This window comes from Crocodylus porosus, unplaced genomic scaffold, assembly GCF_001723895.1.
Source record: "Crocodylus porosus isolate Cpor-Errol unplaced genomic scaffold, CroPor_comp1, whole genome shotgun sequence".
Taxonomy (NCBI): Eukaryota; Metazoa; Chordata; order Crocodylia; family Crocodylidae; genus Crocodylus; species Crocodylus porosus.
Genome location: NW_017728913.1, coordinates 23,960,454 through 23,986,632, shown reverse-complemented (window position 1 = coordinate 23,986,632; position 26,179 = coordinate 23,960,454). Strand labels below are relative to the sequence as shown.

The following is a 26,179-nucleotide window of genomic DNA, read 5'->3' as shown; positions in this document are numbered from 1 at the left end:
GAGATGCGTCTGGGGATGCATGACAAGGTACAGTTGGCCTTCCTAACTGCATCCCCACACTGCCTGCCCATATTCATCTTGGCATCAGTGATGACTCCAAGATCCTTTTCTGCCAATTCTGAATTGACAAAATGCTTCTATTGGCCTTATGACTGATCTGCTTCAGTTTCTGCCTCCAGACATACATCTGTGATATTCCAGATAGTTTACCAGTGCTTGACATCAACAACTTACCCGAGTTAAATATGAGGCAAACCCTAACTTCTGCATGCAGTCACATTTAGGCCAATGCTGGGGCTATTTATATAAACTAGAACTAATCACTTCAGTAATAGTTTTCAGCACCAATCTTTATCCAGTGATGTTAGGACTTGGGCTACAGTCCTTTGTAATATAAACAACAATCACAAACAAGGTCTTCTATGTTGGAACTGCCTGAAAATACTACAGTGTAATCAACTCAGTCATTTATGAAGTGCTAAGGACACAAATGGAGAATAAAAGAATGACATTTGTATTTCAGAATTCCCGAGCTGTTGTCCTGGCTAAAGGATTTACAGAAGAGTCTTCATAATCCTCCCACAGCCAACTACAGTCCAGATCAGGGACAGATGGAGATATGTGTCACCACTGGAAGCCAGGAAGGCTTGTGTAAAGTGAGACTAAAAGCAAAATCAAGCAATGCCACAGCCATGCTACAGAAACCACACAGATATTATAGCTACAACATTTAGTACTACATTATATTATAGTATTATGTATAATATTATTTTGCATTATGCTATATATAATACATTATATGCTATAGTATATACTATAATATATAATTATTTTAGTGCATATGACATATTATAGTATATAATATATAGTAGTATAGTATAAGTATAGTATAGTATATAATGTATCATACATACTAATATATGATATATAGTATATTGCATACGAACACTGCATAGATTGTATTATACCTGTTATTATATTATTATACGCAGTTATTATATTATGGTATTATTACAGCTAGAGTGTTTTCATTTTATGGCTACAAGGTTTAGTTTTGCTATAATTCTATTTACTCCACTGTGGCCACATCTATACGTGCCCCTATGGTGCCATTGTTACTGCGCCATCATTTAGTACTTCCTTTTGGCACAGTAACACCCCAAACTGTCCACACAGCTCATAGTTATTTTTAACTGCTATTTCAGCATAGTGACGTGATGTGCTGAGGGAGCACATCACTACAGCAATGTAGCTGTGGCATTATGGTTTTTGCCCGCCAACACTGTCACTGTAGCGCATTGCTACAATGATGTAGCATCACGTGTAGACGTGCCTTGCAAGTAATGTGATTTTTCTCTAATCCAGAAATGCTAGTGAATACAGATCTATCTACCTACTACTTGTAGTAGATTAAATAGAAAGGGTGTTCAATCTGTTACATCTGTTTTTAATGCTATAAACACTTTAAGGTTTCAGTTTAGAGGCCATAATGGTAAATTTCATTTGAAAAACAGATACACGCGTATCTTTTATAGAATGAAGAGTTGTACGTTCAGGATGAAATCTTCACCCTACTTAATTCAAATACAAAACTCCTACTAGCACAAGAATGAAATTTTATTTCGTCATATTACTAGCCGGATTAAAATAATACATTTTCTGCACAAGTCATCAGTGGGTGTGTCTATATATGTATTAATGTGCTTTTCCTAATGCACATTAAATTTACTACCTCCAATATGAGGTGCTAAAGTAACGCACATTAGGCTGCTCTAATGTGTAGGAAATCAAGTGCATACGTTTTAGGTGATGCTTAATGCGCAGTAGCCTATTCTACTAAACATTAGCATATTAGCATTTTTTTTACATGCTGCTTTAATGTGCAGTAGAATAGGCTACTATGCATTAAAGCACACATGTAGATGCACCCAGTGAGGACTATTTGCTGGAGTAAGATGAGTAAGACAAGCAAGACAGACAAGACAGGGTTTCTGTTATTTGGCTAGTTTGTATTCTGAGGTTATTCTCCATGATAAGCATTACGGAAAACACTGAACTGTAATCCATATAAATAGTCCGGTCAGATTGTGTAGCAGTGCGCAGAATGTAACAGAGAGGAAGTTAGTGTGTGAAAGAAAGCATTCTGGTTTGCAGGTGTTCGATATGCTCGTCAACCCAGGAGATAATGTCCTTTTAGATGACCCCAATTACACTGGGACTCTGGCAGCTGTGAGTATGGTTTATGTATGAAAAGCAAGGCACATTCCCCCCACCCCAACAATACCCAGCAGGGAGGGGGAGACAGCAGGGAAGAGGGCAGGAAGGGGAAAAGGATAGGAAAGGGTGGTTTTCCAGTGGCAGGGCCCCTCCCCAGCCACTGCGGCCATGCCAACTCCTCCCCCACTGCCACCACCACCCAGCACCAGCACAACAGCCAGCAGAAAGGGAGAAGGGGAGGCGGCGGGGAGTGAGAGAGGAAAGGGGGAGGGGAGATGTAGCGTGGGGCTGGAGGCAAAGCAGGCAACACAGGGCACTGGGTGTTGACGGCTGCCAGGTGCAAGCCTCCCTCCCCCCAGTTCCTGGGAGCCAGCGGAAATGCGGGGCACTTGAGTAAGAGCCAGCAGTATTCGATACCTTGACTTTCATTGTTCCTCCTCTACCAGCTATTCCAAATTCAGGCAGAGGTAGCACTTATCTGTTGCACATTTTTTTCACCTTTTTTGAAAACTTAACAACGACCTCAGCAAAGCTGAGACAGAATAATACCCCAAATAATTGGAGTGTGACAATCAGATGTGCTGAGATGCTACTACAAAAGAACTGCTGTGAGAGTTAGAACCAGGTGCCTTCTACAGAGGACCGGAGGTGGGCCAGGAGCTGTGCTGTGCAGCAGCTCTGGGGGAGGGCACAGCACCCAACATTCACCTGATCCCCATAGAGCACCCCTCCCACTGCTGCCACCCCCACGAGAGGGGGCACGGGGCTCCTGGCCTGAGCTGGCCCAGCCCAGGCACGTGCATGGCCGCAGGGACACAGCTGGGCAGCAGCTCCCACTCAGGCATGGCAACGGGGGGGAAGATGCCACAGTGTGATGGAGAGTGGGGGGAGGGGGAAGTCCTGGGAGGAGAAGGGATATGGCTGGTGTGTGTGTGTGTGTGTACGCTTGCACATGCACATCTGTCCCTGCGTGTGGGTGCATGTGTGCTCTTGTGTGCCTCTGTGTGTGCATCTGCGTCTGTGTGTACGTCAGGGCATCTGTATGCATCTGCTTCTGTGTGTGCATGTGTGTGTGTGTGTGTGTGTGTGTGTGTGCATGCGTCCATCTCTGTTCATGGCAAGGAGAGTACATTTGTGTTTGTGTGTCCATGTGCAGAGTGAGTGAGTAGAGTGTGTGCCCATTTGTGTGTCTGCATGCATGTCTGTGTGTGCGTGTGTCTGTGTTCACAGCAGGAGGGAATGTGTTCATGTGCAGCGTGAGTGAGTATGCACCCGTCTCCGTATGTGCGTGTCTATGTGTGCGTGCATGGGTGACTAGTGCTGCCTTAGTCGGGGGGGCACATGCCCACCCTACGACCAAACCTGCTGACCAGGGAACAGGTTCCCCCTGCAACTGATCACTGCAGCTGTTTCCAGGAGTGGCTGAGACCACTTCTGGAAACAGCTGCAGTGATCGGCCGGTACTTGTAAGGGGGCATCAGCACTCCTGCCTGCCCCCCTGCCCGTTGCCTAAGTGGCAAGTGCAGCCAGACAGGGGGTGTTCCCCCTATATGTTGCCACTGTGTGCGTACATGTGTTGTCTGTGTTCATGGCAGAAGGAGAGTGTGTTTGTCTCTGTGTGTCCATGTGCAGAGAAGGAGTGAATAGAGTGTACTTCTATCTGTGTGTATGTATACATGCATGTGTTAGTGCATGTGGGCGTGTGTGCATGTGTCTGTGTTCATGGCAGGGAGAGGGCGTTTGTGTCTGTATCCATGTGCAGAGCGAGTGAGTAGAGTGCGCGCCTGTCTGCGTGTGCACGTGCGTGTCTGTGTGTGTGCATGTGTCAGTGCATGTGCATGCACTTGTGCACATGCATGTGTCTGTTCATGGCAGGAGGGAGAATGTGGTTGTGTCTGTCTCCATGTGCAGAGAGTGAGTAGACTGCACGCCCATCACCGCATGTGCATGTGTGTGTGTGTGTCTGTCTGTCTGTATGCATGCATGTGTCAGTGCATGTGCATGCGTGAGTGTGTGTGCATGTGCCTGTGTTCCTGGAAGGGAGAGTATGTTTGCATCTGTGTGTCCATGTGTACAGAGTGAGAGTAGCGTGTGCCCATCTGAGTGCACGCTTGTGTGTATGCACCTGTGTGTATATGTTTGGCCATAGCGAGATGCGGGGGGCAGGGAGCAGGGACAAAAGGCAGGCATGTGTCCCCCACCCCCAACCTGGCATGGTCCCCCCAGCCTTCCCCTCCAGCACCAGGAGGGGAAGGAGCCCTACCTCCCCCCCACCCACAACCCACCCCCCGTTGTCTCCAATTTTGTGTTTGCCCAGGGCCCCAGTACACATTAATTCACCTCTGGGCACGGGGCTGGATGTGGAGCAAGAGAGAGGGGGCACAGGCCCAGATGCAGAGCAGCAGGTGGGGTTTGCATAACTCGCTCAAGATAAATTCTGACAGGGATTATGTCAATTCCCAATTGAGATGCATGAAATTTTCAGGGTTTTCTGCAGTTATGTTCTAAACCTAAATATTTTACTGTTTGTTTGTTTTTTAAATTTACTTTTAATATTGTTTAAAATCATTCCAGTTCCCCTATTGTCTGTTTCAGACTGAATATATAGGGAAACAAGTTTTAACTACTTTGCTTAAATAAGTGTTGAACTTCTGTGTTATTTCTGAATTGCTGATTGTCTGAGCAGATTTTATGACAGATCTGTCTCCTTTTTATCAACAGCTGAAAGCATTGGGTGCCAATATTGTCAGGGTACCCAGTGATAAATCTGGTATTATTCCAAAAGCCTTGAAAGACATTCTTTTCAAGTGGAGACCAGAAAATGGAAAAAAACCCAAGTTCCTTTACATTATTCCAAATGGCAGCAATCCTGCTGGAATCTCACTGAGCACTGATCGCAAAAAAGAGATATACCAGGTATTTAGCAGCACAGAATACTTTATCATAAATTATTTAGAAAATATAAAATAATATTTAAGTATAGTGAATAATAATGTTTTCTGAAGATAAAATGTTGATTCTGTTAGAAAAAAAAACAAAAACACCCCTATATTGGGTCTCTTGTCACTGCTGGCTTCTTATATGATTCTTTTTATAGTCCAGAGGTGTAATATGTAAAATGACTGCTACAGTATTTACCCTGTTCTGTTGCTTACAGTTGCACTATTTCTTCTCAGCCCATGTGCTAAAATACCATTAAAATAATTATTGAAAATAATTGCTTGCCAGTTTTCGAGAAATGATCTTTTTCAATTTTTCTTTAGCTAGCAAGAGAGTATGATTTCCTTATAATAGAAGATGATCCATATTATTTTCTTCAGTTTGTAAAGGTAAATATTCACTTCTGGTTATTGGTGTCACTGTTACATATACTCTTTAACAGGCAGAAATAAACTTGGATCTGTCCTCATTTAAACAAAAATATTTAGATTATTTCTGAAACCAGTGTTGAGCATGTTGGAACATTCTTACATTTAAATATATCTTGGCAGATAGAAAGCTTCCTAGGCTGTCATGACTGTACAATTATATTATCTCTTCAGAGTTCAAACAGAGATCAAAGATGATCAAAGCCATTAAGTATATACAGATATGAATGAAACATGTCCTGTCAAGGGATGAAGGCCCCAGATGACACACCTTAATCTTTCATTAGCATGGCATAAAATTTGGGCAGATGCCTACATGGACATATAAAAAATTCTAATACTTGTATTCTATATCATGTTAGAATATATAGGAATGCAGTTGCAACACAAATGTAAAAAACCCTGGCATACATCTGGTTATTAGAACTGCTTAAGTGTGTACATCCAAATTTTTATTTGTAAAGTAAATATGTAGCAGATATGTGTGTGTATACAAATAGATGCTGAGTCACCTCACAATGCCATAGCAGTTCCCATGGTTAACAAATATTTAGTCTGATTTGTCTTGTGTCTCTAGAGGGGGTGCATCTACATGAGACACTTACTGTGGAGTTGCCCAATTAGCTCCACAGTAAACCATTTCTGTCTTCACATGCAGACCTATTTGGCCAGAGTAAACTAATTAACTCAGCTGTAAGTTAGTACTGCCCAACGCAAGTACTATCCTATGGCAGTTATTTACTCCACTACAATGCACATGTAGGTGCTGACCAGGGCTGGCTGGGACATGAAAGTGCTACAGTGCGGGGCTGCCTGCCAGCCAGCCCTATCCTGGAGCACCCCCATGCCCCAGCCGGCCCCTCTGCAGCAAGTTGAGCCAGGGAGAAGCACCTCTGAGCTAGCAGGCTCACCCCCTGGGCCCCTTGCGAGCCAGGGTTATGGTAGCCCAGCTCAATATGTTGCATTCCTAGGTGCACATGTAAATGCTACACTAAATGACTGCACAGTAACAAGCATTACTGCACAGTCCCGACACCACACAGTTATGTTTAGACTCTACAGTACAGTAGCAATGAGCTACTGCACATTGCTACTGCACTGTAGTGTCTCGTGTAAATGTACCCAGTGTTGAGAAGAATGGCTGACATATATTTATTTATGCTCATGTCCTGCCACCTTGTGGAGAACCTATGCCACTGCAGACACTAGCTTGGTACACTGCCTACTCTTTCTAAATCACATTAAACCCATCCCAGAAGAGTGACACAAAGACCCTGGCATACACTGAACTTATGTCATGATTACCAGTTAATCACTTCTTGAGTTGTTACCTGGCCACATATCGATGCAATTAATGGCATGATAAAACAAGGAAAAAGCTATATAATTATTACACTAAAAATTTGTAACAATTGTGTGGCTGGCTCCTATCATACCATTAATTGAATGTACGCCCCAGCTGGGACTCCTAGCTGCAGGGTGCACCCTTGAAGCTAGGAGCCTGGATCAGCTGATGGCTCTCAGCTTCAGGGGTACATGTCACACCCCAGAGTCTGGGAGCCTGAATCAGCTGCTGGGGATCCCAGCCACAAGAGCTTGCTGTTTACCTGCGTAGGGGGAGCCTGGGTTGGTGAACCCGGGCTCCCCTTGTACTGGCAATATGGCATGATAAAATATGATGCTTGATCCTACAACCACATCTCCTGTCATGTACGTGTGGCATGTCAGTCAGCATGATTTTGGGGATCAGGCATTAGATCCCAACATGCCTGTACTTACACATCTGTCAGAAACCAAAGGGAAAGAAGTACTCAGTCCCACAAAGCCAACCATAACCCACTGCATAGCAACTTGTCTTGTTGACAGAAGTGAATGAGAGATGTTCTGTTTTCTTAGTGCCATAATAAGCTATATTTTACATGTGCAGACTAAGGCACCAACATTTCTTTCAATGGATGTTGATGGCCGAGTGATCAGGTCCGACTCTTTTTCGAAAATTATTTCTGCCGGGTAAGTCTGGATTCAAAATAATCCATTTTGGTTGCATCTACATGAGACATTTACTGCGGAGTTGACTAATTAGGTCTGCAGTAAAACGTTACCGTCTACATGCATGGTGCTATTAGAATGGAGTAAACTAATTAACTCTGCTGAGAATAGTACTGCTAGACACAATCACTATCCTACGGCAAAATGATTTACTCTGTTGCAATGCACATTTAGATGCTGATGGGGTTGGCTGAGGCATCCAAATGTTTCAGCCTAGGGACTGCCTGCCAACTAGCCCCACACTGGAGCACCCTCATGCCCCAGCCAGTCCCTCGCAGTACGTTGAGCCGGGTCAGAGTGGCCATGGACTCGCAGCCTAACCCCTAGGACCCCCTGCCAGTAGGGGCTGCTCCACTCTGGCTCAACATGCTGTGGTCCCAAAGGCACATGAAAACATAGTGACTGGGAGCAATAAACTCCAGCATAAATTGTGCCAAAGTTTATTCAGCTACATTAATTTCATGTGGAGATACACCCACTATTATTACTAAAGTCTAAAATATTTTCTAGAGATTCATAATGCCCTGGTTAAAAACAGGCCCTTTTACATTTATTGCTGACACTAAAATATTGCACTCTGTAAAACATACTTTTGGTTCTGTCACAAAGGGTATGAACAGAAGCACACATTGTAAGAAGAGCGAAGAGACTTACCATGGTATTTCTGAAACCAATGTAACTGTTTCCTCTGTCTGCTCCAAACTAACAGCAAGTGAAGTTATTTCCCCAGATTTCTACAGGGTTATAATATTACATTTTAGCTTCACTTACAGAAGGTTAGGAGACAAAACAGTTAAACTGGATTCAGCTGATGTCTACTCTTAAGACGTAAGTCCCGTCTGTCCCATTTACAGCAGCGTAATTGTACTTCTTTTCATACCCAAAGTTCAGGTACAGAACAAAAGTACACTAAAGCTGAGGTTCCCAACCATCAGGCCGCAAAGGGTTGGCTGCTGGGTCGCACACAAGCTGTAACCAGCTCCTGGTGGTAGCGGCTCAGCCCTCGCTCACTGGCTCCTCAGATGTGCTTGTCAAGTGCGTGCTGGCCCCCACCACATTCCCCACTCATCCCTGCCTGGCCCTATGGGCCCTCACTCCCACCTGGCTCTGCTGCCGGTCCACAGTAAAAAAAAGGTTGGGAACCACTGCACTACAGTGTACCTGCCTAGCACACTATTATTTAGATTTTGTTTACTAAGAACACCTATAAGGGAACTTTTTTCTTGGGGGGTATGTACAAACATTCAGGGAAGTTAGGGGAAGTTAAAAATGGCCACCCAATCCAAGGTAAATTGGGATGGGGAAGGTAGTAGAGGTAATCATTCAAGCAGTGTGATACCATCAACTGACTGCCAGGGCCATTCACAATCTAGGAGGGAAAACAAGATCTATGGGGGGAATGGGGAAGATGGGGGGGCAAGTGGGGCCCACAGGGAGTGATTAGGGGCAAGAGGGGTCTGCAGGGGAGGGTTGATGGGGACTGGGAGGGTTTGGAGGAATCAGGGAGACAAGTGGGGTTCACAGGGGGCTTAGAAGAATTGGGGTAGGCTAGCAAGGTCCACAGGGGAGGCTGGTGGGGTCTGGGAGGGTTTGGTGGGATCAGGGTTGCTAGCAGATCAATGGAAGGGGGACCTTGAGGGAATCAGAGGGCTCTCTCCCTGGGACCAGAGGCTACTTTTAGCCCCCTGACTCCCCCAACCCCTGATGAACACCACCCCTTCCAGCAAGCTTACCACCCCATCCTGTCTGCCCCACCACCACCCTGACTTACTTTGATTGGCTCCCAGCACCAGAAGCAGCTTACAGGATGGAGGGGCTGGCTGGTCCATGAAAGGTGCTGTCTCTCTGGGGTGGGGCAAGGGGCTGAGGGGCTAAAAATAGCCCGATGTCAGTGGGGCAGGTAGGAAAAGTGCAGCCTTGTGCTGTGGCCACCAGCTAGGCTTTCCCAGCCCCAGAGCTGCACTCTGAGCAGCACAGAAGTTCAATTAGATAAGTCTTGCCAGGCCTGAACTAAGTTAGACTCCCTTGGAGGTACAGTTAACTTTGAGTTAACTTCTAACTACAGTTTGATCGGCCATTTTTAGACCGATCTAAACTTTCTGAACTTATGTACAGTTCACATTTAGATCCCTAGTTAGGTCAATCTAAGTGTAATGCCCACACCTGGACAAATTAGGGGTGTAGACAGAAGTGCAGATTCCAACTGTAACTCAGAACGATTTTTGCAAAGCCTTCTGAATTACAACGTTACCTCTGACCAAACAGAAGTTCACTGGTCATGGCTATAGATTGTTTTCTGGGGCCAGATGGGGCAAAATTGTCACTTCTGTCTGCACCCTAAATTAGATTGGGTGGCCATTTTTAACATAATTTAACCTCCCCAAAAGTTTGTACCTAGCTTTGCAGTGGCAATGCAAAAGCCTGTGGAGCAGCTTTGAAAGTGATTTCAGAAGTTTTCCTTTAGTGCTACTTTTACCCTTCTTTTTCTATTCAAATTCCTTGTGACAGTAAGACGATTCTTTGGGTGAATCTGATATCTTTTATTAGACCAACTTAAACAGTTGGAAAACAATTTTTAAGCAAGCTTTTGGGTTCAAAAACCCTTCGTCAGGCTAAGGAAGTTTCTGCAGTAGGTATGTGCTCTTCCTGGATGGAATGAAAAGTAAAGAAGCCAGAGGCTGGGCTAGTATGCATGCAAGACAGGCAGTCAGTGAAAATGTAGATTGAGGAGTCAATGGGTGAGAGACAGGCTGGGTTGCGGGGTAAGGGGGAGGGGAGAGAAGGGGGATGAATAGTGGAGAGGTAGCTGGGGAGTCAGATGTCAGGCAGGCTATAATGTGTCATAAATCCAATCTCTATATTTAGTCCATGATTTTTAGTATCCAGGAGGTTGTTGAAGTGGAGTTCATAGGCTCGTCTCTGGGGAATGTTTTGTAATAGTAAAGAACTTTTTCCTTCTTTTATCAGCTGCAAATGGTTTGCAGTGAGCATCCCATTACTGATTAAATGCCACAAAAATCCACTGCTCAGAGATTCCATTGGAATCTGCCACAGAACAGAAGGGGGTTTTCTTATCAATTAATCTATGCATATTTCAAGTAGACCTCATCCTAATCCATTAATTTGTATTATTCTATTCTAGTTGCAGCCATGTGACACAGTGTCTTTTGTATTAAATTTAACCATGTGCATTTCATGAGTATATGAAACCAAGGCAGAGCTGCTTTCCACAATACATATGGAGCAAAAGGCACAATTTGATTCATGCAAAAGCAATGTATCCCAGAATTACTGAGCCATCAGATTTCACAGTGAAAAATACTAATCAAAGAAAACAATAATGAAGAAACCCTATGACAAACATTGGTGGTTTATAAATATTTGAATTAATGCTTTTTCTTTTCATCTAGGTTAAGATTAGGCTTTTTGACGGGCCCCAAGCCTCTTATTGACAGAATTGTTCTACATATGCAAGTTTCAACAATACACACCAGCACTTTCACACAGGCAAGTGATTTGGACCTTTTACAAACTAACGGTTTGATCCTGCCTTGGAAACAGCTGGGTAGCCCAATACTGTCCAGAAACATGCAAATAAGCCTGCTCAGTATGCTTTTCTAGAACCTGCACATTTACAATCTGGGTATCATGCTCTGTTTAGTATATTGGGCATTATGTAGACAGTTTTGAACATAGAGTGGGTAAACACGAGGCACAGGATTGTATAGAATCACTGCAAGAACTCTCAGAGAAGTCTGAAGGTTTTCAAGACTGAGCTCTGCATCCTTGGACATTTTCAAAACCTGACTAGACAAAGCTTTAGCTGGGATGATCTAGTTGGAAATGATCCTGCTTTGAGCAGGGCGTTGGACTAAATGACCTCCTGAGCTCCCTTCCAACCCTAATTTTCTATGACTCTGTGATTCAGGCTATGGTATTAACTTCCATCTCTCAGATCCTAGGATTGGCACTTCTTCACAAATGGGGGCAAAAGGGCTTGCTGGAGCATACAGACAGGTAATACTTTACTGTAGACTTTGTTTCTTTTCATTTTGAACCTGAACTGTCCACAAGCTTTCCTATGTTACCATGCACCTCAAACAAGTCACTTGATCACCTATGTAGCAGTTACCTGATACATAAAAAGGGATACTATTGGTCACTATACTTTTGAAGTCCATGGGGAAAATGCTCTTTAAGAGACAAGGTTTGAAGTTAATAAATTCTGTATTTACTTCCCCAAACTATATTATATCTCAGTGAATGACTGAGACCGATCCGCAAAAGGAAGGAAATTCAGAATTTTATCTGACTAACCCTTAATACCTTTTCCTGATACATTGCACCTTTCTTTCCAAGGGTCACTTTTTAAGCAAAAAAATGTTGCTAGCAGAAGACAATACTGTGCTCTTTTGGGTCTGCTCTAATTCCAGCTGAAGGAAAGAACTACACTGGTTTCAATGCATCTGGGATGTGCTCCTGTAACAGAAAGCTGTTCTCTTATACCAAAGCTATATTACTACAGGCTGGTGCTCTGTTTACTGTAAATATATCTGCCATAGTTATTTTTTCACTGTAGAAAATCCATTTTTTAAAACATCTCTCTCTCTATGGTTTTCATATTACCTTTATGCCATTCCATTTCTCACCCTATTTTTCCACTGAGCTGTTTCTCTCTCTAATATCAGTCTCTGCCCTACATACAATGGGTAATAAATAATGCCCAAGTCAAAGTTTCAAACTAAATGACTGAGAGGCTGCAGAGGTAGGCATTACAAGTTCTCCATCCCATTTTGGTTAGTTTATTTGTATTTTTTCCCAAAAAAACTACATTAAAAATTGAAAAGGAAAAATGACACTGCTAAGTTGACTTATCAAGAGTAGCACTTAACATTGATTTCCAATGAAACAGTGACAGGGCATGACGTATAGAATAGTATTTAATGATAACTGTGCGACTGACTCATACCCCACTGGTCTTTAAAATTACTTGCATTGATTTTTTGCTTCCAGAGTGGTGGAATTCTACAGGGCCCAGCGAAATACAATGCTTGCTGCAGCAGACAAATGGTTAAAAGGTCAGTGAATCAATATGCACCCATAAGCCTTTACTTAAATGGTGCTCCTAGATATGCAGATAGCCAAAGGACAGTGCAGATTAAGGGACTAAATATTATTATGGTTTCAGAGAGGTTTTTTTCCCCTCAAAAAGCCTCTCTGCATGTGGAAGCTGAATCACTTTATACGTGAAAAGCTGCATGGATAAGGTTAATCTCAAGAAACTTTTTTGTGTGCTCTGAACCGGTTTAATTTGTCTTGCATCAGATTAGCTCATCCCAAATAGATAACAAGGATGAGGAGGAAACTGTTTATAAGAAAATTCTTCCGGAACAAAAGTGTGATATATGCATGATAACTTGTATGATTTGGCCTGCTTTTTTAGCCATTCATTCACCTTTCATAACTAGTCATACTCCTGGTTTCAGCTTGTGCTACTTAAAGAGGTACCCTCTTTATGACAGATGCCAAGTTGAGGAAGGAGTTTGACAGGCGAACAAAAAAAGAGTGTGCCAAAGCCTCCAAATTAAGGGGAGGTTCCCCTCCAGAGACATGCCCACATTTGCATGCAGCAATAAGCAATATGACTGTAAAGATTATCTTTTGCATATGTGCAAAGTGCCTTTTTCTAAGATGAACATCAGGCATAGTTATGCTGCACACACCAGGCAATACAATGAGGTATGGAGGACTGTATCAAATTCCCAGGGATAGCAAAAGAAAAGAAAGCTTGATAACTGGTAAATTAAGACCTATCAAAAGGGAGGAAGGTACTTATAACTTGTAGTGTGTAGAAAGCATGGGCGACTGGTGCACTTGCCTCCCCCCGACTGGACAGTCAGCAACTGGGGGCAGTCCCTCACGGCCAATCCTGCCAACTGAGGGAGGAAAGGAGTCCCCCTGCGGTGACCAATCCTGCCGACCCACAACTGGCAGCAACGGACCACTGGCACTTGCAGGTGTGCCGCTAACAATTCCGGGTCAATGGGATCAGCCACAGGGTGAACACCTCTCCTGGTGCACTTCCCAGCCAGTGCTCTCAGGGGGGCATCAGCGCTCTCACCTTCCCTGCCACCCAGGAAAGCTGGCTGACAGGGGGTGCACTAGTGCTCTCAGGGGGTGCATGTGCACCCCCTACACATCGTCACTACGAAGAATTTCAGGAATCAGCTAGATTATGGTGTGTCATAAAATCAACACTGATCCTAGTGTCCAAACAGCTTAGGAATTTTTGTCCCCAAACTCACCTTTTAAAGGTGTTTGTTGCCTTGGGCATGAGAACAGCAAGGTAAGAAAGGGAGTTGTGGCTCTGTGAAAAGATGTGCTCCTACCAGTGTATGTGTGTTTTTGTCCTTTATGTTATTTTTTGTGAGAGTCCATTCTGGAGTGTAGGTTGTGTTGAGTTTCACTCATGCAGTTACCATAAGGGTATTTGGTGCATTGAATATTTCACATTTTGAGAAAGGTATTATAGGATTTATGGAGCCTGATGGATTTCTTGCAGTAGCAGTGGAGATGTGTCAACAGGTTAATCATCTATCGTTAAGGCAAGGTTGTGTCCCTTTTGATGTCTGTTGAACAGTGGGAAGTTTGTTTCTGATGATGAGTTGGGCAAATACTTTAAGCACTGCTTCTGGCAATCCAAGAACAGGGAACAGTCTAATAGGACCCTAAGACTGTGAATGACCCTGGAAATCAGTTGATGACTGTATATTGGCAAATTCTCAGATATGTCTTCCTTTCCAACAAAGCCATCTGTTGTGGACAGAACATACCACATAAACTGCATAGCTTTTTTTATCCAAATTCCCATCTGTGACATACACGTGATGAGCATGGCCACCAGTCCATTTGATCCAGTCAGAATGAGACAAATGAATGTCATCAGATTACTAACAGCTAGAAGCTCACAATACCTCAGTCTCCTGTAGTAACTATTCACATGCATAGGACAAGAGAGGTTTCTTCATCTTATTAGTTATTTTGGTATATGCTGCTTATTTGATATTTAGCACGTGTGAACAAGTACATCTGAAGCCTAATGTCACTAGGGACCAGTTGGTTTCACTTTCAGGCTACTGATGGTTCTGTGCACCAGAATTAACAGCTTCAGTTTCACTTTCATCGTAAGTAGCAAAATTAAGTTAACCAATCGCTGTGCTGTTATAACTGAACTAGTCATTGGTGAATCCATCATCACCTTCAGGGACCAGCTGAATCTAAACTCTTACCACCAAAGCTAACCACTCCCATTAACTTGTATCTGAATTCTTTTTCATTAATGTATTGAGTGTTTTCTTTTCCTTTCAAGAAAAGTCTCATCTTTCTGGTACTATCAAGAACTTAGATCTATGCAAAATCCAGTCCCATTTGAGCTGCGCACAGTCTGATCCCAACAAAAGGCACGGAACAGTAATTGCTTGAAAGCTGAGCTTTTCATTGTAAATCAGTGCCATAAAAGCGATGACACAGACAATACTACCGGTGAAATCCTGACCCCAGTGAAATCAATTTCCATTTCAGTGTTTTCATTATAAATGCAAAATATGCTTTAATTCAAAATCTGTTTTTTTTTTTCTCTAGATTTGGCAGATTGGTATGTCCCTACAGCTGGAATGTTTCTATGGATTAAAATTAAGGGCATTTCTGATACACACCAGTTGGTCATGGAAAAAGCCTTAGAGAAAGGGGTAGGGAAAATTATACTACTGAGAAACACTAATACAGTTTAAGGTTTGATTTGGAATAGAACCATGTATACCATTCTGCTTGTTTCTTATTAAATCAGTTGTGACTCATATTAGGTTTTCTTCCTGGGTCATTAAGGAATAAATTCAGTAACTAGGGTGGTGACATCACATTAATAATATCAGTTGGATTTTACCCATTATGCAAATGCTTAACATTTTATTTCCTATGCACATTTTTAATATAACCTAATCATTGTAATAAACTTAATAATTTTAACTGCACATAGCACTAGACAACACAGAGAAACTGGTCACGAAAAAGAATCACACTTCAAATAGATAAATGTCCTAGGCCCCAGTCCTATGGCAATGTTGGCATGGGTAAATCTGGGTGACACTATTCCACAATATCTTCACAGGGGATAGCAAATAGTATACGTGCTAGTGTCTACCATCTGGTTCTTAGGATAGGACACTAAAATATTTCAATAGCAAGACAGTATAGGCAGTTAGACATAGCACAAGGATAAGAGGCAGCCTTTGGAAGCATTTAGTGGAAGCCTTTGGAGCTCATGTACTCTGTGCAGTTTTCATAGCAATTGGTACATCAGAGAAGAGTTCCTGTCCTCATTAAAGTCCATGGCAATTTTCCTATTTGACATCAGTGAAGCCAGACTTCCAGTAGAAATGTGTGTGTGTAGAGCATAAATGCTAAATTTCACAGGGAAGAGTGTGTAACAGGGGGTCAGCTCAGGTCCAGACACTACATCAGCCTGCCCCACCTGTCTAGGGCGGTCTGCCCTGCTTTGTCTGCCACACCTTGATGTATCAAAGTAGATGGAAAAATCCAGGAGGCTGCCCATGTAACTGCCCTAATGCCAAGGGTGAAATACACAGCTCCGAACCTTCCCTTATACCATGTCCCATGCCTCATAGAAGGCATCCAAATCCACTACTACTCCACAGCCCCATTACTGGGCTGCACTCAGCCTCTGGCCCAAACTTGACATCAGGCATCTTCAGACCTACCTTGGCCACATGCCCCATCACTGGGCCTCTACCCTGCCTCATCACTGGGCTGCTGGACCTTACACCCCTTGGGCCTCAGGCCTCACTGTAAGCCTTGGCCCCTGTCTCAGTCCCCTTCTATCAGCCTGGACCCTGCCTGAGGCCCCACTCGGTGGGCCTGGGCCTTGTGCTTTTCTGTCAGGGTGCGCTCCCCCAGCCTTTGCCCTCCAAGGGGCCACCCACATGGCAGTGGAGGAGAAGGCTTTCCAGCATCTCATACTTGCCTTTCACTAGGGAGGAACAAAAGTGTGGCATTTCCTGGAGACTGTCCCACCACACCATCCAACCCCAGCAGGGTGTAGTTTCCAGTTATGCCCCAGTACCAGGAACCTCCTTCATCCCCACAGTTCCTACCCTTGGCCTCCAAATATTCTAGGAGCAGACTCCTCTGGCCAGGCAATGTCACTCCAGTGGCATCCCTCTAGCAGCTACCAGGTCTCCTTTCAGGGCCTGGTCTTATATCGAGGCTCCCCAGCATCTCCACCAATCAAGCAGCCTCCTGACCACCATGTGACTGTCTAATTGGGTCTGCTCCCACCTGCAAGCTGTGCTGCATCCTGCTCAAACCCTTAAAGTGGCAGGCACAACCTGTGCCCTGCCAGACAGTGACCAAATTAGTCTGTTGATAATTAGTAAAAAAAATACAGGATGTTTAATAAATGCCTTTTTCTTAATAAATATTTGACTACTTGATCTAGGGCAAAGAGATTATGCAAAGAGAGGAAACCAGCAAAATGATGTAAAATGTTAAGTGTCCTGAAATCCAAGAAGTGAATAGCCAATTACCCTGCTTTGCTGTAATAAGCCTCAACTATCTAGAGTGGGGCTTAGTACTGAAATCCATCATCCTAGCTGCTGTTTTAATTTTTGTCCAGGGCTAAGCCACATACAATCCTTGTCACAATCAATAAGGATCACCTTATAATCACAAAGATGAAACAACTAGCAGAAAGGGCAGGCCTGAGCACACCCCACCCACTCAAGTAAACTGACATGCTCCAAAGCCAGAAGTTGGCTAATGAGTCTGTTTCAAATTTATCCCCCATGTCTGCTCTCAAGCCCTCACTTTCTTGAGAGAAGGCACTAGGGGTGAGTCTGGAGTAGCTTCACATATAAACTTCTGGCTCTGAAGAAGATCAGCAGACTTGGGTAGATGGGGCATGTGCATGGTACTCATACCCAGCTTCCCCAAGCTCAGTCTTTGACCCAATATAGACCCAGCATAAGCTATTGCCCAGCATACTCCAGTATTGTATTATCATAGATAATTTGCATGTTAATTCAGATAGTCCTTAAACAGCAAGACTTTAACTTTCACCAAATACAAGTCAAATTGAACAGGGCTGTAAGTAGCAACGTAAGTTACATTTAAGAAGCTGGTAAAATGGGTGGAATTATTTATGCAAAATTCTGCAGGGGTCAAATTCAGCTCCCAGAACAAATGGGTACTGCCTTCATGGAAGTCAAAAGAAATTATAGGTAATGTTGTAATTTTGTAGCCATTATGGTCCATGAAAAATGAAAGACAAATATTTTATTGGACCAACTGTATAGTTGGGAGGGACAAAGCTTTTGGGTACCTCTGTACTGAATCTGAGTTAAATTTGATTACACAAATGTTGTACACATAAGTGAAAGTACAGATCTGAGTTGCTTTATCTTAGAACTAACTAAATTTGTTCTGAGCATTATGCCCACCTCCTTCCTCCCTGACATACAACCTATTTAAACTGAATTCCAAATTAGTACAAACAGGAGTTAAGCAGAAGATGCCATTAACCAATTTCAGCCATTTTCCAATCAAATGCCACATGATGTGCCACCACTGTTTTGTGTCCCCACTGAATTTGGCTCAAAAATATCCACAAAAATTGCTCTTGTTGACTGCAGAATGACCTTTGCCTTGATTTTACTCAACAAAGTGGCAAAGTGAAACAGTTCTGCAGTTAGTATGAGTCAACTCATAAGAACATAGGAATTATCATTCGCTGGATCCATCTTTCCTACTAGCCTGTGTCTCACAGTGGCAGAGAGTGGGTGCTGAAAGGGAGAGTGAACTGGATATGCCCAGGGTTTTTTCTACCATTCTTCTCTCACTTGCAGCCTCCAGCCTTTAATCAACTATATCCCAAAACGGGAAAATATAATTTGAGCATCAACTGCATCTGAAATGGAATACTGAAATGATCACATTTACATTCTAAAAATGTCAATGCATTTGACATACTAAAGTAGGTGATCTCTCTCTTAGATATGTCTGGTTCCTGGAAGAGGATTCCACAGGGACAGTTCAGAGCCTAGTCCTTATGTCAGAGCTTCCTTCTCTTTTGCTTCTCCAATCCAAATTGACCAGGTGAGAGCAAACTGCCCTCTACTCCACCTTTGAAACATTTTACTACTTCTGTTTTCATGTGAATTTGACATTTGCATTTAGATTAACATGGGACTTACTGACCTTTCTTATATTTCTGCTAATTTTTTAATGGAAAATGATCACCCAAATTCCAATTTTAAAAGCTGACTATTTATCAGTCCCCTTTGGAATCAGGATTACAACTGAAGTGCAAACTGGGCGCATCTACACAAGACACTACATCACCATAACGTAGCAATGGTGGGTATTAACCATGACGCTACCACTACTACACAGTAGCTCATTGGTACTGTGCGGTAGGGTTGGAAACAACCTGTGAGCCACTGGGACTGCACAGTCATTTAGTACTTGCTTTAGCACAAACTTGGCACATCTATATGAGATGCTACATTGCCGTACCTATGAGCTACAGCAACAGAGCATTGGTGGGCACTAACCATGATGCCACCACCATTGGTGGGTACTGTGCAGTTGTTTAGTACTCACTTTAACACAAACTGGGAGGATCTACATGAGACACTACAGTAACATAGTGTTGGCAAGCACTAACTGTGATGCCTCTGCTACCGCACAGCAGCAACTAGCTACTGCACAGTACATGTAGCAAGTACTAAATGATTGCTCTACCCACTGGTACTGCACAGTCCCAGTGGCACATGGGCCATTTCTGACTCTGCACACTAGCTCATTGCTACTGTGCAGTACCAGCAGTGGCACAGTTAGAAGCTGTGCAGAAGTAAGAAGGTGTGTACTGTATAGATATGCTCTAGTTGTGTCTTCCAAGTTCGCAAAGTGTTTTTTTCCATAGGCCATCGAAATAAACACAGGCCTCACAAATCCCATCATAGTGCCTAAAATATAACTTAACTTTCTAGCCATTACCAGTCACACACAATGAGCAGAAATTTCATATCAGTCTTCACATACAAAAAAAAGGATCATTATAAAGAGGATGGTATTTAATTATTCTTTTTGTCCACTGGTGATAGGACAAGAAGTAGTGCAGTTGGTCTCAACATTTTTGATCCTGAAGCACTCCTCAATTAATTCAAATCCCCCCCTCCATAACTTTTGTGAGTTGTGTGACACCCAATTTGAAAAACAAATTTGTATATTAGCACACTCACCTCCTCATAGAGAAACCATGCCATGGGTTTGAGAGATCTGACAGGCATGGACAAGCCTGAGGCTGCAATTATCTGCTTATCTTCTCACACCTCCTAGCACCCTTCAGAAGAGTCTGGTGGCACCCCAGGTTGCTGTGGTACTCTGGTTGAGAATCACTATAGTAATGGGTTTAAATTGCAAGAACGGAGATTTAAGTTAGGTATTAGGGATATTGTGTGCCTGTACACAAGCATGGAGGCTGCTTCGACATACTGTGATTACAGCATGTCACTGCTGGAGTGTGGCAATTATTGTGCTCCAGCAGCCTCCCATATCTCATGCATCAGCATCTCTGTGCTTCAAAACAGCAGCAGGGCCACATGAACTAAAGTTCATCAAACAAGCTTTAGTTCAAATGCTCCCACTGCCATTTTGAAGTGCAGGGACACTGATACACAAGATAATGCAGCGCTTTAATTAGAGCAGCTCTTGGAGCCACTCTAATTAAAGCACTGTCCCCGCAGCCCCGGAGCACATGTAAAAGTCCCCACTATGTTTAACTGTAAGAGTGGTTAAGTAATGAATGGGGTTCTTGAATCTCTGGCTGGGGCAGTTTACACAAAGATAGTCATGCTTGATCAGAGAGTTTAACATGATATTCTCTCAAAGTCCCTTCCAGCCCTATTTTCTCTGATTCTAAGGCCCTCTCTACACTTACAGGTATTACACAATTACCTGGTTAACTGCACAATTAACTGAAACCAACTGCATGTGCAAAGTAGCTATCACACAATAAAAAGCCCCAGCTAACTATAAAGTTAGACCTCGAAAATGTGTACTAAGTTTACAGCTGGTTGTTATCCAACTTTAATTTGCACATGTAGCAGGGTCTACCTGTGCCTGACCAGGCTCCCAGGCCGAGCCAGGACTGGGAGTCCCACAACGGTGGAGATTCTCAGTCCCAGCAGCTGCTCGCTCTGGGTCCCAATAGCACCCCACAGCTGCTGGAACCCAGAGTCCTGCAACTGCTGATGCTGAGTCCTGGTAGTGCATCTCCCAGTGCCAGGACCCAGCTGTGTGAAGCCCCTGGGGCTGAGAAAGCACAGCAGCTAGGTCTCCCAGCCACAGAGGTGTATGGAGTATGCCTATGGCTCAACTTAGGGGGCTTCCAAACTTGGGAGAATACTTCTTGCTGGTGCAGGGGGAGCCTAGGATTAGGCTTCCCCTGCACCAGCAATAAGGCACTATTGGGTCTAATGTGTGATCCCACCACAATCACACCTCCTGCCATGAATGTGTGGTATGGCAGGAAGCACAATTGTTTTGATCATGCATTAGATCTCATCCCACCTTTACCTACACATAGAGAGGGACACTAAGAAAGATGGCAATAGCTACTAAAGTGGAAAACTGTGGAATAACCAGCCCATGGCAGAAGCTGATTATCACCTAGAGGCTGGGTTAGACTCTGAAACATTAGTTTTCCTTTTTCTTTTCATACCTAACTTAACAGTGGTTGTTCTTGTTATCCATACACATATCTAACTCTCTCTTTTTTAAAATCAGGTTAAGTTCATTATCACTGGTACCTAGTGGCTCTGAGTTCAGCAAATTGTTTATGCAATGTGGGTTATTAGAGCACCACCCCCAATGCATACCTAATAAAGAAAGTAGCAGAGAGAGAACAAGCACCATGTTTTCACAACATCAAGTGCCATGTTTTAGAAGAGTAGTACAGTATATGTTAATACAGTTATGGGGAGTGAAAAATAAAGGCCAAGTGGAAAATTCATTACGTTCTTGATATAATTCAGTATTTCCAGGATGTCTCAAAAAATTATTATGCTTCCTCAAGAAATAAGTATGAAAAACATGATCACACTTCCCTTGTTGACACCAACAGAAGGAGATTATTCCAGCATGCTGGGTCAGTTGCGTAGTTTTTCCTTCACTTGTTGCTCTCTGTTCTCTGCAGAATATTGTCATCACATTATCACTGAAATAACACTGTACCTGACACTAGTAAAGATATTTTCAGATCTTGGCAAACATGTTACATTTTCTAAACTGCAAACAAGCAGCATGAAGCAAAAGTATCTGCTCAGAAAGCCCTCACAAGCTAGTCAAATCCATTGCTTTGAAAGACCATGAAATAGCATGTACTGTAGTAGAGAAGGCAGGGTTGGAAAACTCTTTGGGGTTTTAATACACTGAAACTAAATTAAAGTTTCTGCAGACATAGGGCCTGATTTCAGTTCCCACTGAATTCAGTAGCTAGCTATAGCCCATAGAGTTAGGAGCAAAATAAACACAGAAAAGCTATAGACAAAGGTTATAATTGACAGTTTAATATTAACAGTCAGCGTGCAAGTAGCTGCTGTTGACAACTGTAATGCCTTCTTTTGACAACTGTTTTATCCATTTCTTTCTTTTTTTTCATTGTAGGCTTTCCAGAAGCTGGCTGAGCTTATAAGAGAAAACATGAAATGCTAGAACAAAGGCCTCTGGAAAAAAAATGATTGTTAGAAACTTGCATTTATTGACATTTAGAAAGGGTGTATCTAATTTCCCCGGCCAGCATAAAAAGAAATGTTTCCCTTAAATCAGTAATGGCACAAATATTAGTCTTGCTGTTCAAATTGTGATATTTCCCATTAGCTGTCATGATATTCAACAATAAATTCCTAATAATAAGAAGAATACTTATCAGGTTTCTATACAACAGATTGAGTTCTCAGAACACTATGTAACCTATAGTTCCTTTATACGGTCTCTCTCTCTGGTCTTGCAGGCCTCTGAGGCCTATAACCATTTTAGCCACCTTCCACTTGTTTGCATCTTTGCCTGTCCCTTCCAGATCAGTTTTTATATTATCTCCCACCATTGGCTAGGTATACCTTGAGGTCTGATACCCTCCATCTAAGCTTCCAAAACCTGCCTTCCCTAACTGGTCCTCACTATATGCCCTACCCATTTTATTCTCTGCAGTTTTATCTTGCTCAAGACCTGATGGTGAGTACAGACCATCAAAAAGCCCAAGGCTGAATCAATTCAGTATTTACAGGTTAGTCTAAGATGAGTAGATTAACAGATAAGTAAGTGACCAGTCATTCACTTTTGATTCTGGAAATGCAGTCCTATGCCTGCAGTGGGCCAGAAGCTGGGAGTGCTAGAGCATGCCCCCTTGCTCATCCCCTTGGGCCCAGGCTAGCCTGCCCACCCTGTGCAGGTGAGTGGAGCTTTGCAGAGGAAGTCCAAAGCATCCTGGGATGCTGAGAGACTGAGTTCACTTGAATCTGTAGGGGATCTAGGACAGAAGTTCAATACACTAATGTACCCTACTGTATTTCATGGTGTGTAAGTCAAGTTTTGATGCCCAACTTTTAACTCTTAAAAGTTCAACCTTGACTTATAACATATACACCTCAACTTATACGCTGTCCCCTGCGAGTGGCCCTGGGCTCCGCACTTGGCTGGCGCAGCCCAAGCAACGCCACTTGCAGGAGATGGGGCCGTGCCAGCCAAGCACAAAGCCTGGCCCTGTCTGCTGCAAATGGTGCTGCCAAGCACTGACCCCCAACCCCATCCTCTGCAAGCGGAGCCAGGCTCAGCACTCAGCTGGCACAGCCGGGCTCAATGTTCAGCAGTGCTGCTTGCAGCAGACAGGGCCAGCGCAGCACTCAGCTGGCGCAGCCCAGGCAGCGCCACTCGCAGGGGATGGGAGCACACCAGCCAAGTGCCAAGCCAAACACCACTCACAGGGATGGGGACGGGGCTGGCCTTGGCACTCCACTGGTGCAGCCCCTTATTCTGCAAGCAGCACTGCCTGGGCCACGCCAGCTGAGTGCTGAGCCCAGCCCTGTCTACTGTAAGACCAGTCTAACAGTAAGACCACTGTAAAACCACTGTAAGACCAGTCTAACTTCAGCCTGTGGGGATATCATCAGAGAATGGCCACTTGTGTGATGCGTATGCATGACTCACCAATTTGTGACAAAAGGCTTTCATCACATTCCCAGCAATGCTACCCAAGCTCTTGGGACTTCTGCTTCTTAAATGTGTTAGGCCTAGCATATCTTTCTAGCACTGCTTCGCTGCTCAAATAGTTCAATAGCCTCTTTGATCCTCATGCATCATTGCTGTCTACCTGCAGCCAGAAATTCCCATTAGTCTGTTACTGTCCTGCTTTGAACAATGTGGAACTTCATTTGTGCTTTTGTGTCTGGCCACACTTTCACAGATTGCATTTCATTTCTCCATACAGCATGTGCTTAGCTATATCCTTATGAACAATATAGCCAGCCCAATAGGGCTGTGGATTCATTATCAATGTTTCAAGATTGATTTATTGCAACAACTCGAGACAAGATCCTCAGTCAAACCCTCTGACCCTCAGAAGGGAATCTATGAAACACGAGTGGACTTCAATTCAGGCATGAAAATGAGTTGTTTAAGGAGGTATATCAAGTAAGGGTGAGAGTTAGAATTTACAAGTTCTTGATGTTCTACCCTGGGGGTCTTCAAAAGGAGCCCAGATAAGCACCTAGCCAAGGTCGTTTGACCCCAGCACTCTTTCCTGCCCGTGGCAGGGGGTCGGACTTGATGATCTGCTCAGGTCCTTCCCAACCCTACCAACTATGAAACTACCCCCCGAATCTGACAACAAGAATAATGATGCCTTTTCGTAGATTTCATAGACATTAGGCCTGGAAGGGACCTTGGAAGATCACTGAGTCCAGTCCCCTGCCCCAGGGGGAGGAAGTCAGCTGGGGTCAAAGGATCCCAGCAAGATAAACGTCCAAATGTCTCATAAAGGAGTCCAGAATAGGTGCTTGCACCATTTCTGGTAGTAGTCTGTTCCAGTCCTTGGGGGCTCGGACAGTAAAGTTCTTCCTTATGTCCAGCCTGAAATGGTCTTGGAGGAGTTTGTGATCATATGACCTTGTCAGCCCTTGGGGTGAACAGGCGTTCCCCTAAATCCTGTACACCCCTTACATATTCATAGGCAGCTACCAGGTCCTCCCTGAGCCTGCGCTTCTCCAGGCTGAAGAGTCCTATGGCTCTCAGCCTCTTGTCATAAGTTCTGTTTTCCTGCCCTCTGATTATGCGTGTGGTTCTTCTCTGGACACTCTCAAGTTTCTCCGCATCCTTTTTAAATTGGGGAGCCCAGAATTGGACGCAGTACTCCAGCTAAACAGGGCCAAATTGACTCATGCTAGCTTTTCACATTGCTAAATGGACTGGAGTCAGTCTTGGAAAAAAGATTTTAGAAGACTTAGAGTCAAGAAGCAACTCATGCCAGTATTGCATCTTTAACTGAAAATGAAGTTAAGGAACTTATGTAATTAAAGTCTACTTTGTAAAAATGTAAAACAAATGAAATCCATCATCTTGTTCCAACATGACCACTTAAAATTATAATACGTAATAGAAATTCAATCAGAGCAAACCGTTTAACTCCCAGAGCACTATCAACCATTTCCAAAGCAGATAATATAAATAAATATAAAGCCCCTGTGTTTATATGCTGTTACTGTGATGGCCCGCATACATCCTAATTTTGGCCTTCCTTACCTGAGCGTAAACTGGAAGTGTAGAATTATTAAGTGCACTGTGGCTATCTTCCACTGGCCAGACCATCTATGATATACTTAATTCTCCCCATCGTGATCAAATAGCCTCTCTTTATTATAGAAAGTACTGGTAGCACCATTTTTTATTAAAGTGACCTGACATTTCCTATTACTAGATACTATTCTGAGTTGGTTGTAATTTTTGAGCTCAAATAAATACTAGAGCAGAAATTTTTGATGCTAGGTGTCTGCCCAGGCAGCCTAGTTTTGAGTACTTAGCTTTGCAAATCTAGTAATGTTCTTTTAATTTACAGGGTTTTGTTTTTAGAGTGCTTGGGTTTTTTTGGAGGGGGGAAGGGTGTGAGTTGGGCAGACCAAGCAAGAGAGTATGTATCTCATAAATATATAAGGATGAGAAATTAACTCATATTTGTGAGAATGAATTTACACTTAAGTAATACTTTAAATTCTTTTTTTTATTGTAGGACAATTCTAACTGTATTCCTAGTTGTTATTAACTTTAACTGAAATTTAATAAGGAACCACATTAAAATAACCATATCGGCACCAAGGTTGCCAATAATATCTAACAACATCTGAGAAGTGAAGTGGTTCATTATATACCTAATTTGCTGTTGTTTGTTCTAATATATCTTGATTTCCTATTTGAATTAA

The 26,179-nt window shown here is 43.3% G+C and overlaps 1 protein-coding gene across 1 annotated transcript; it reads left to right on the top strand.

The window, feature by feature from the left end:
• The first annotated feature begins 19 nt into the window (after nt 1-19).
• Nucleotides 20-22,559, top strand: LOC109309603 (kynurenine/alpha-aminoadipate aminotransferase, mitochondrial-like). Its single transcript, XM_019534345.1, has 11 exons — nt 20-27; nt 524-656; nt 4,939-5,133; nt 5,481-5,546; nt 7,513-7,595; nt 11,045-11,141; nt 11,590-11,651; nt 12,648-12,712; nt 15,276-15,382; nt 18,702-18,803; nt 22,377-22,559. Exons 1-11 carry the CDS (start codon nt 20-22, stop codon nt 22,422-22,424), a joined length of 966 nt encoding a protein of 321 aa, XP_019389890.1. The 3' UTR covers nt 22,425-22,559.
• The last annotated feature ends 3,620 nt before the right edge of the window (nt 22,560-26,179 follow it).

What these genes read in the sequence shown, in the direction of transcription:
- LOC109309603 (XM_019534345.1), top strand. An exon ending in TTGCTGGAGCATACAGACAG is followed by an intron (nt 11,652 to 12,647) that starts GTAATACTTTAC and finishes TTTTGCTTCCAG; the next exon opens with AGTGGTGGAATTCTACAGGG. An exon ending in CTCCAATCCAAATTGACCAG is followed by an intron (nt 18,804 to 22,376) that starts GTGAGAGCAAAC and finishes TTTTCATTGTAG; the next exon opens with GCTTTCCAGAAGCTGGCTGA.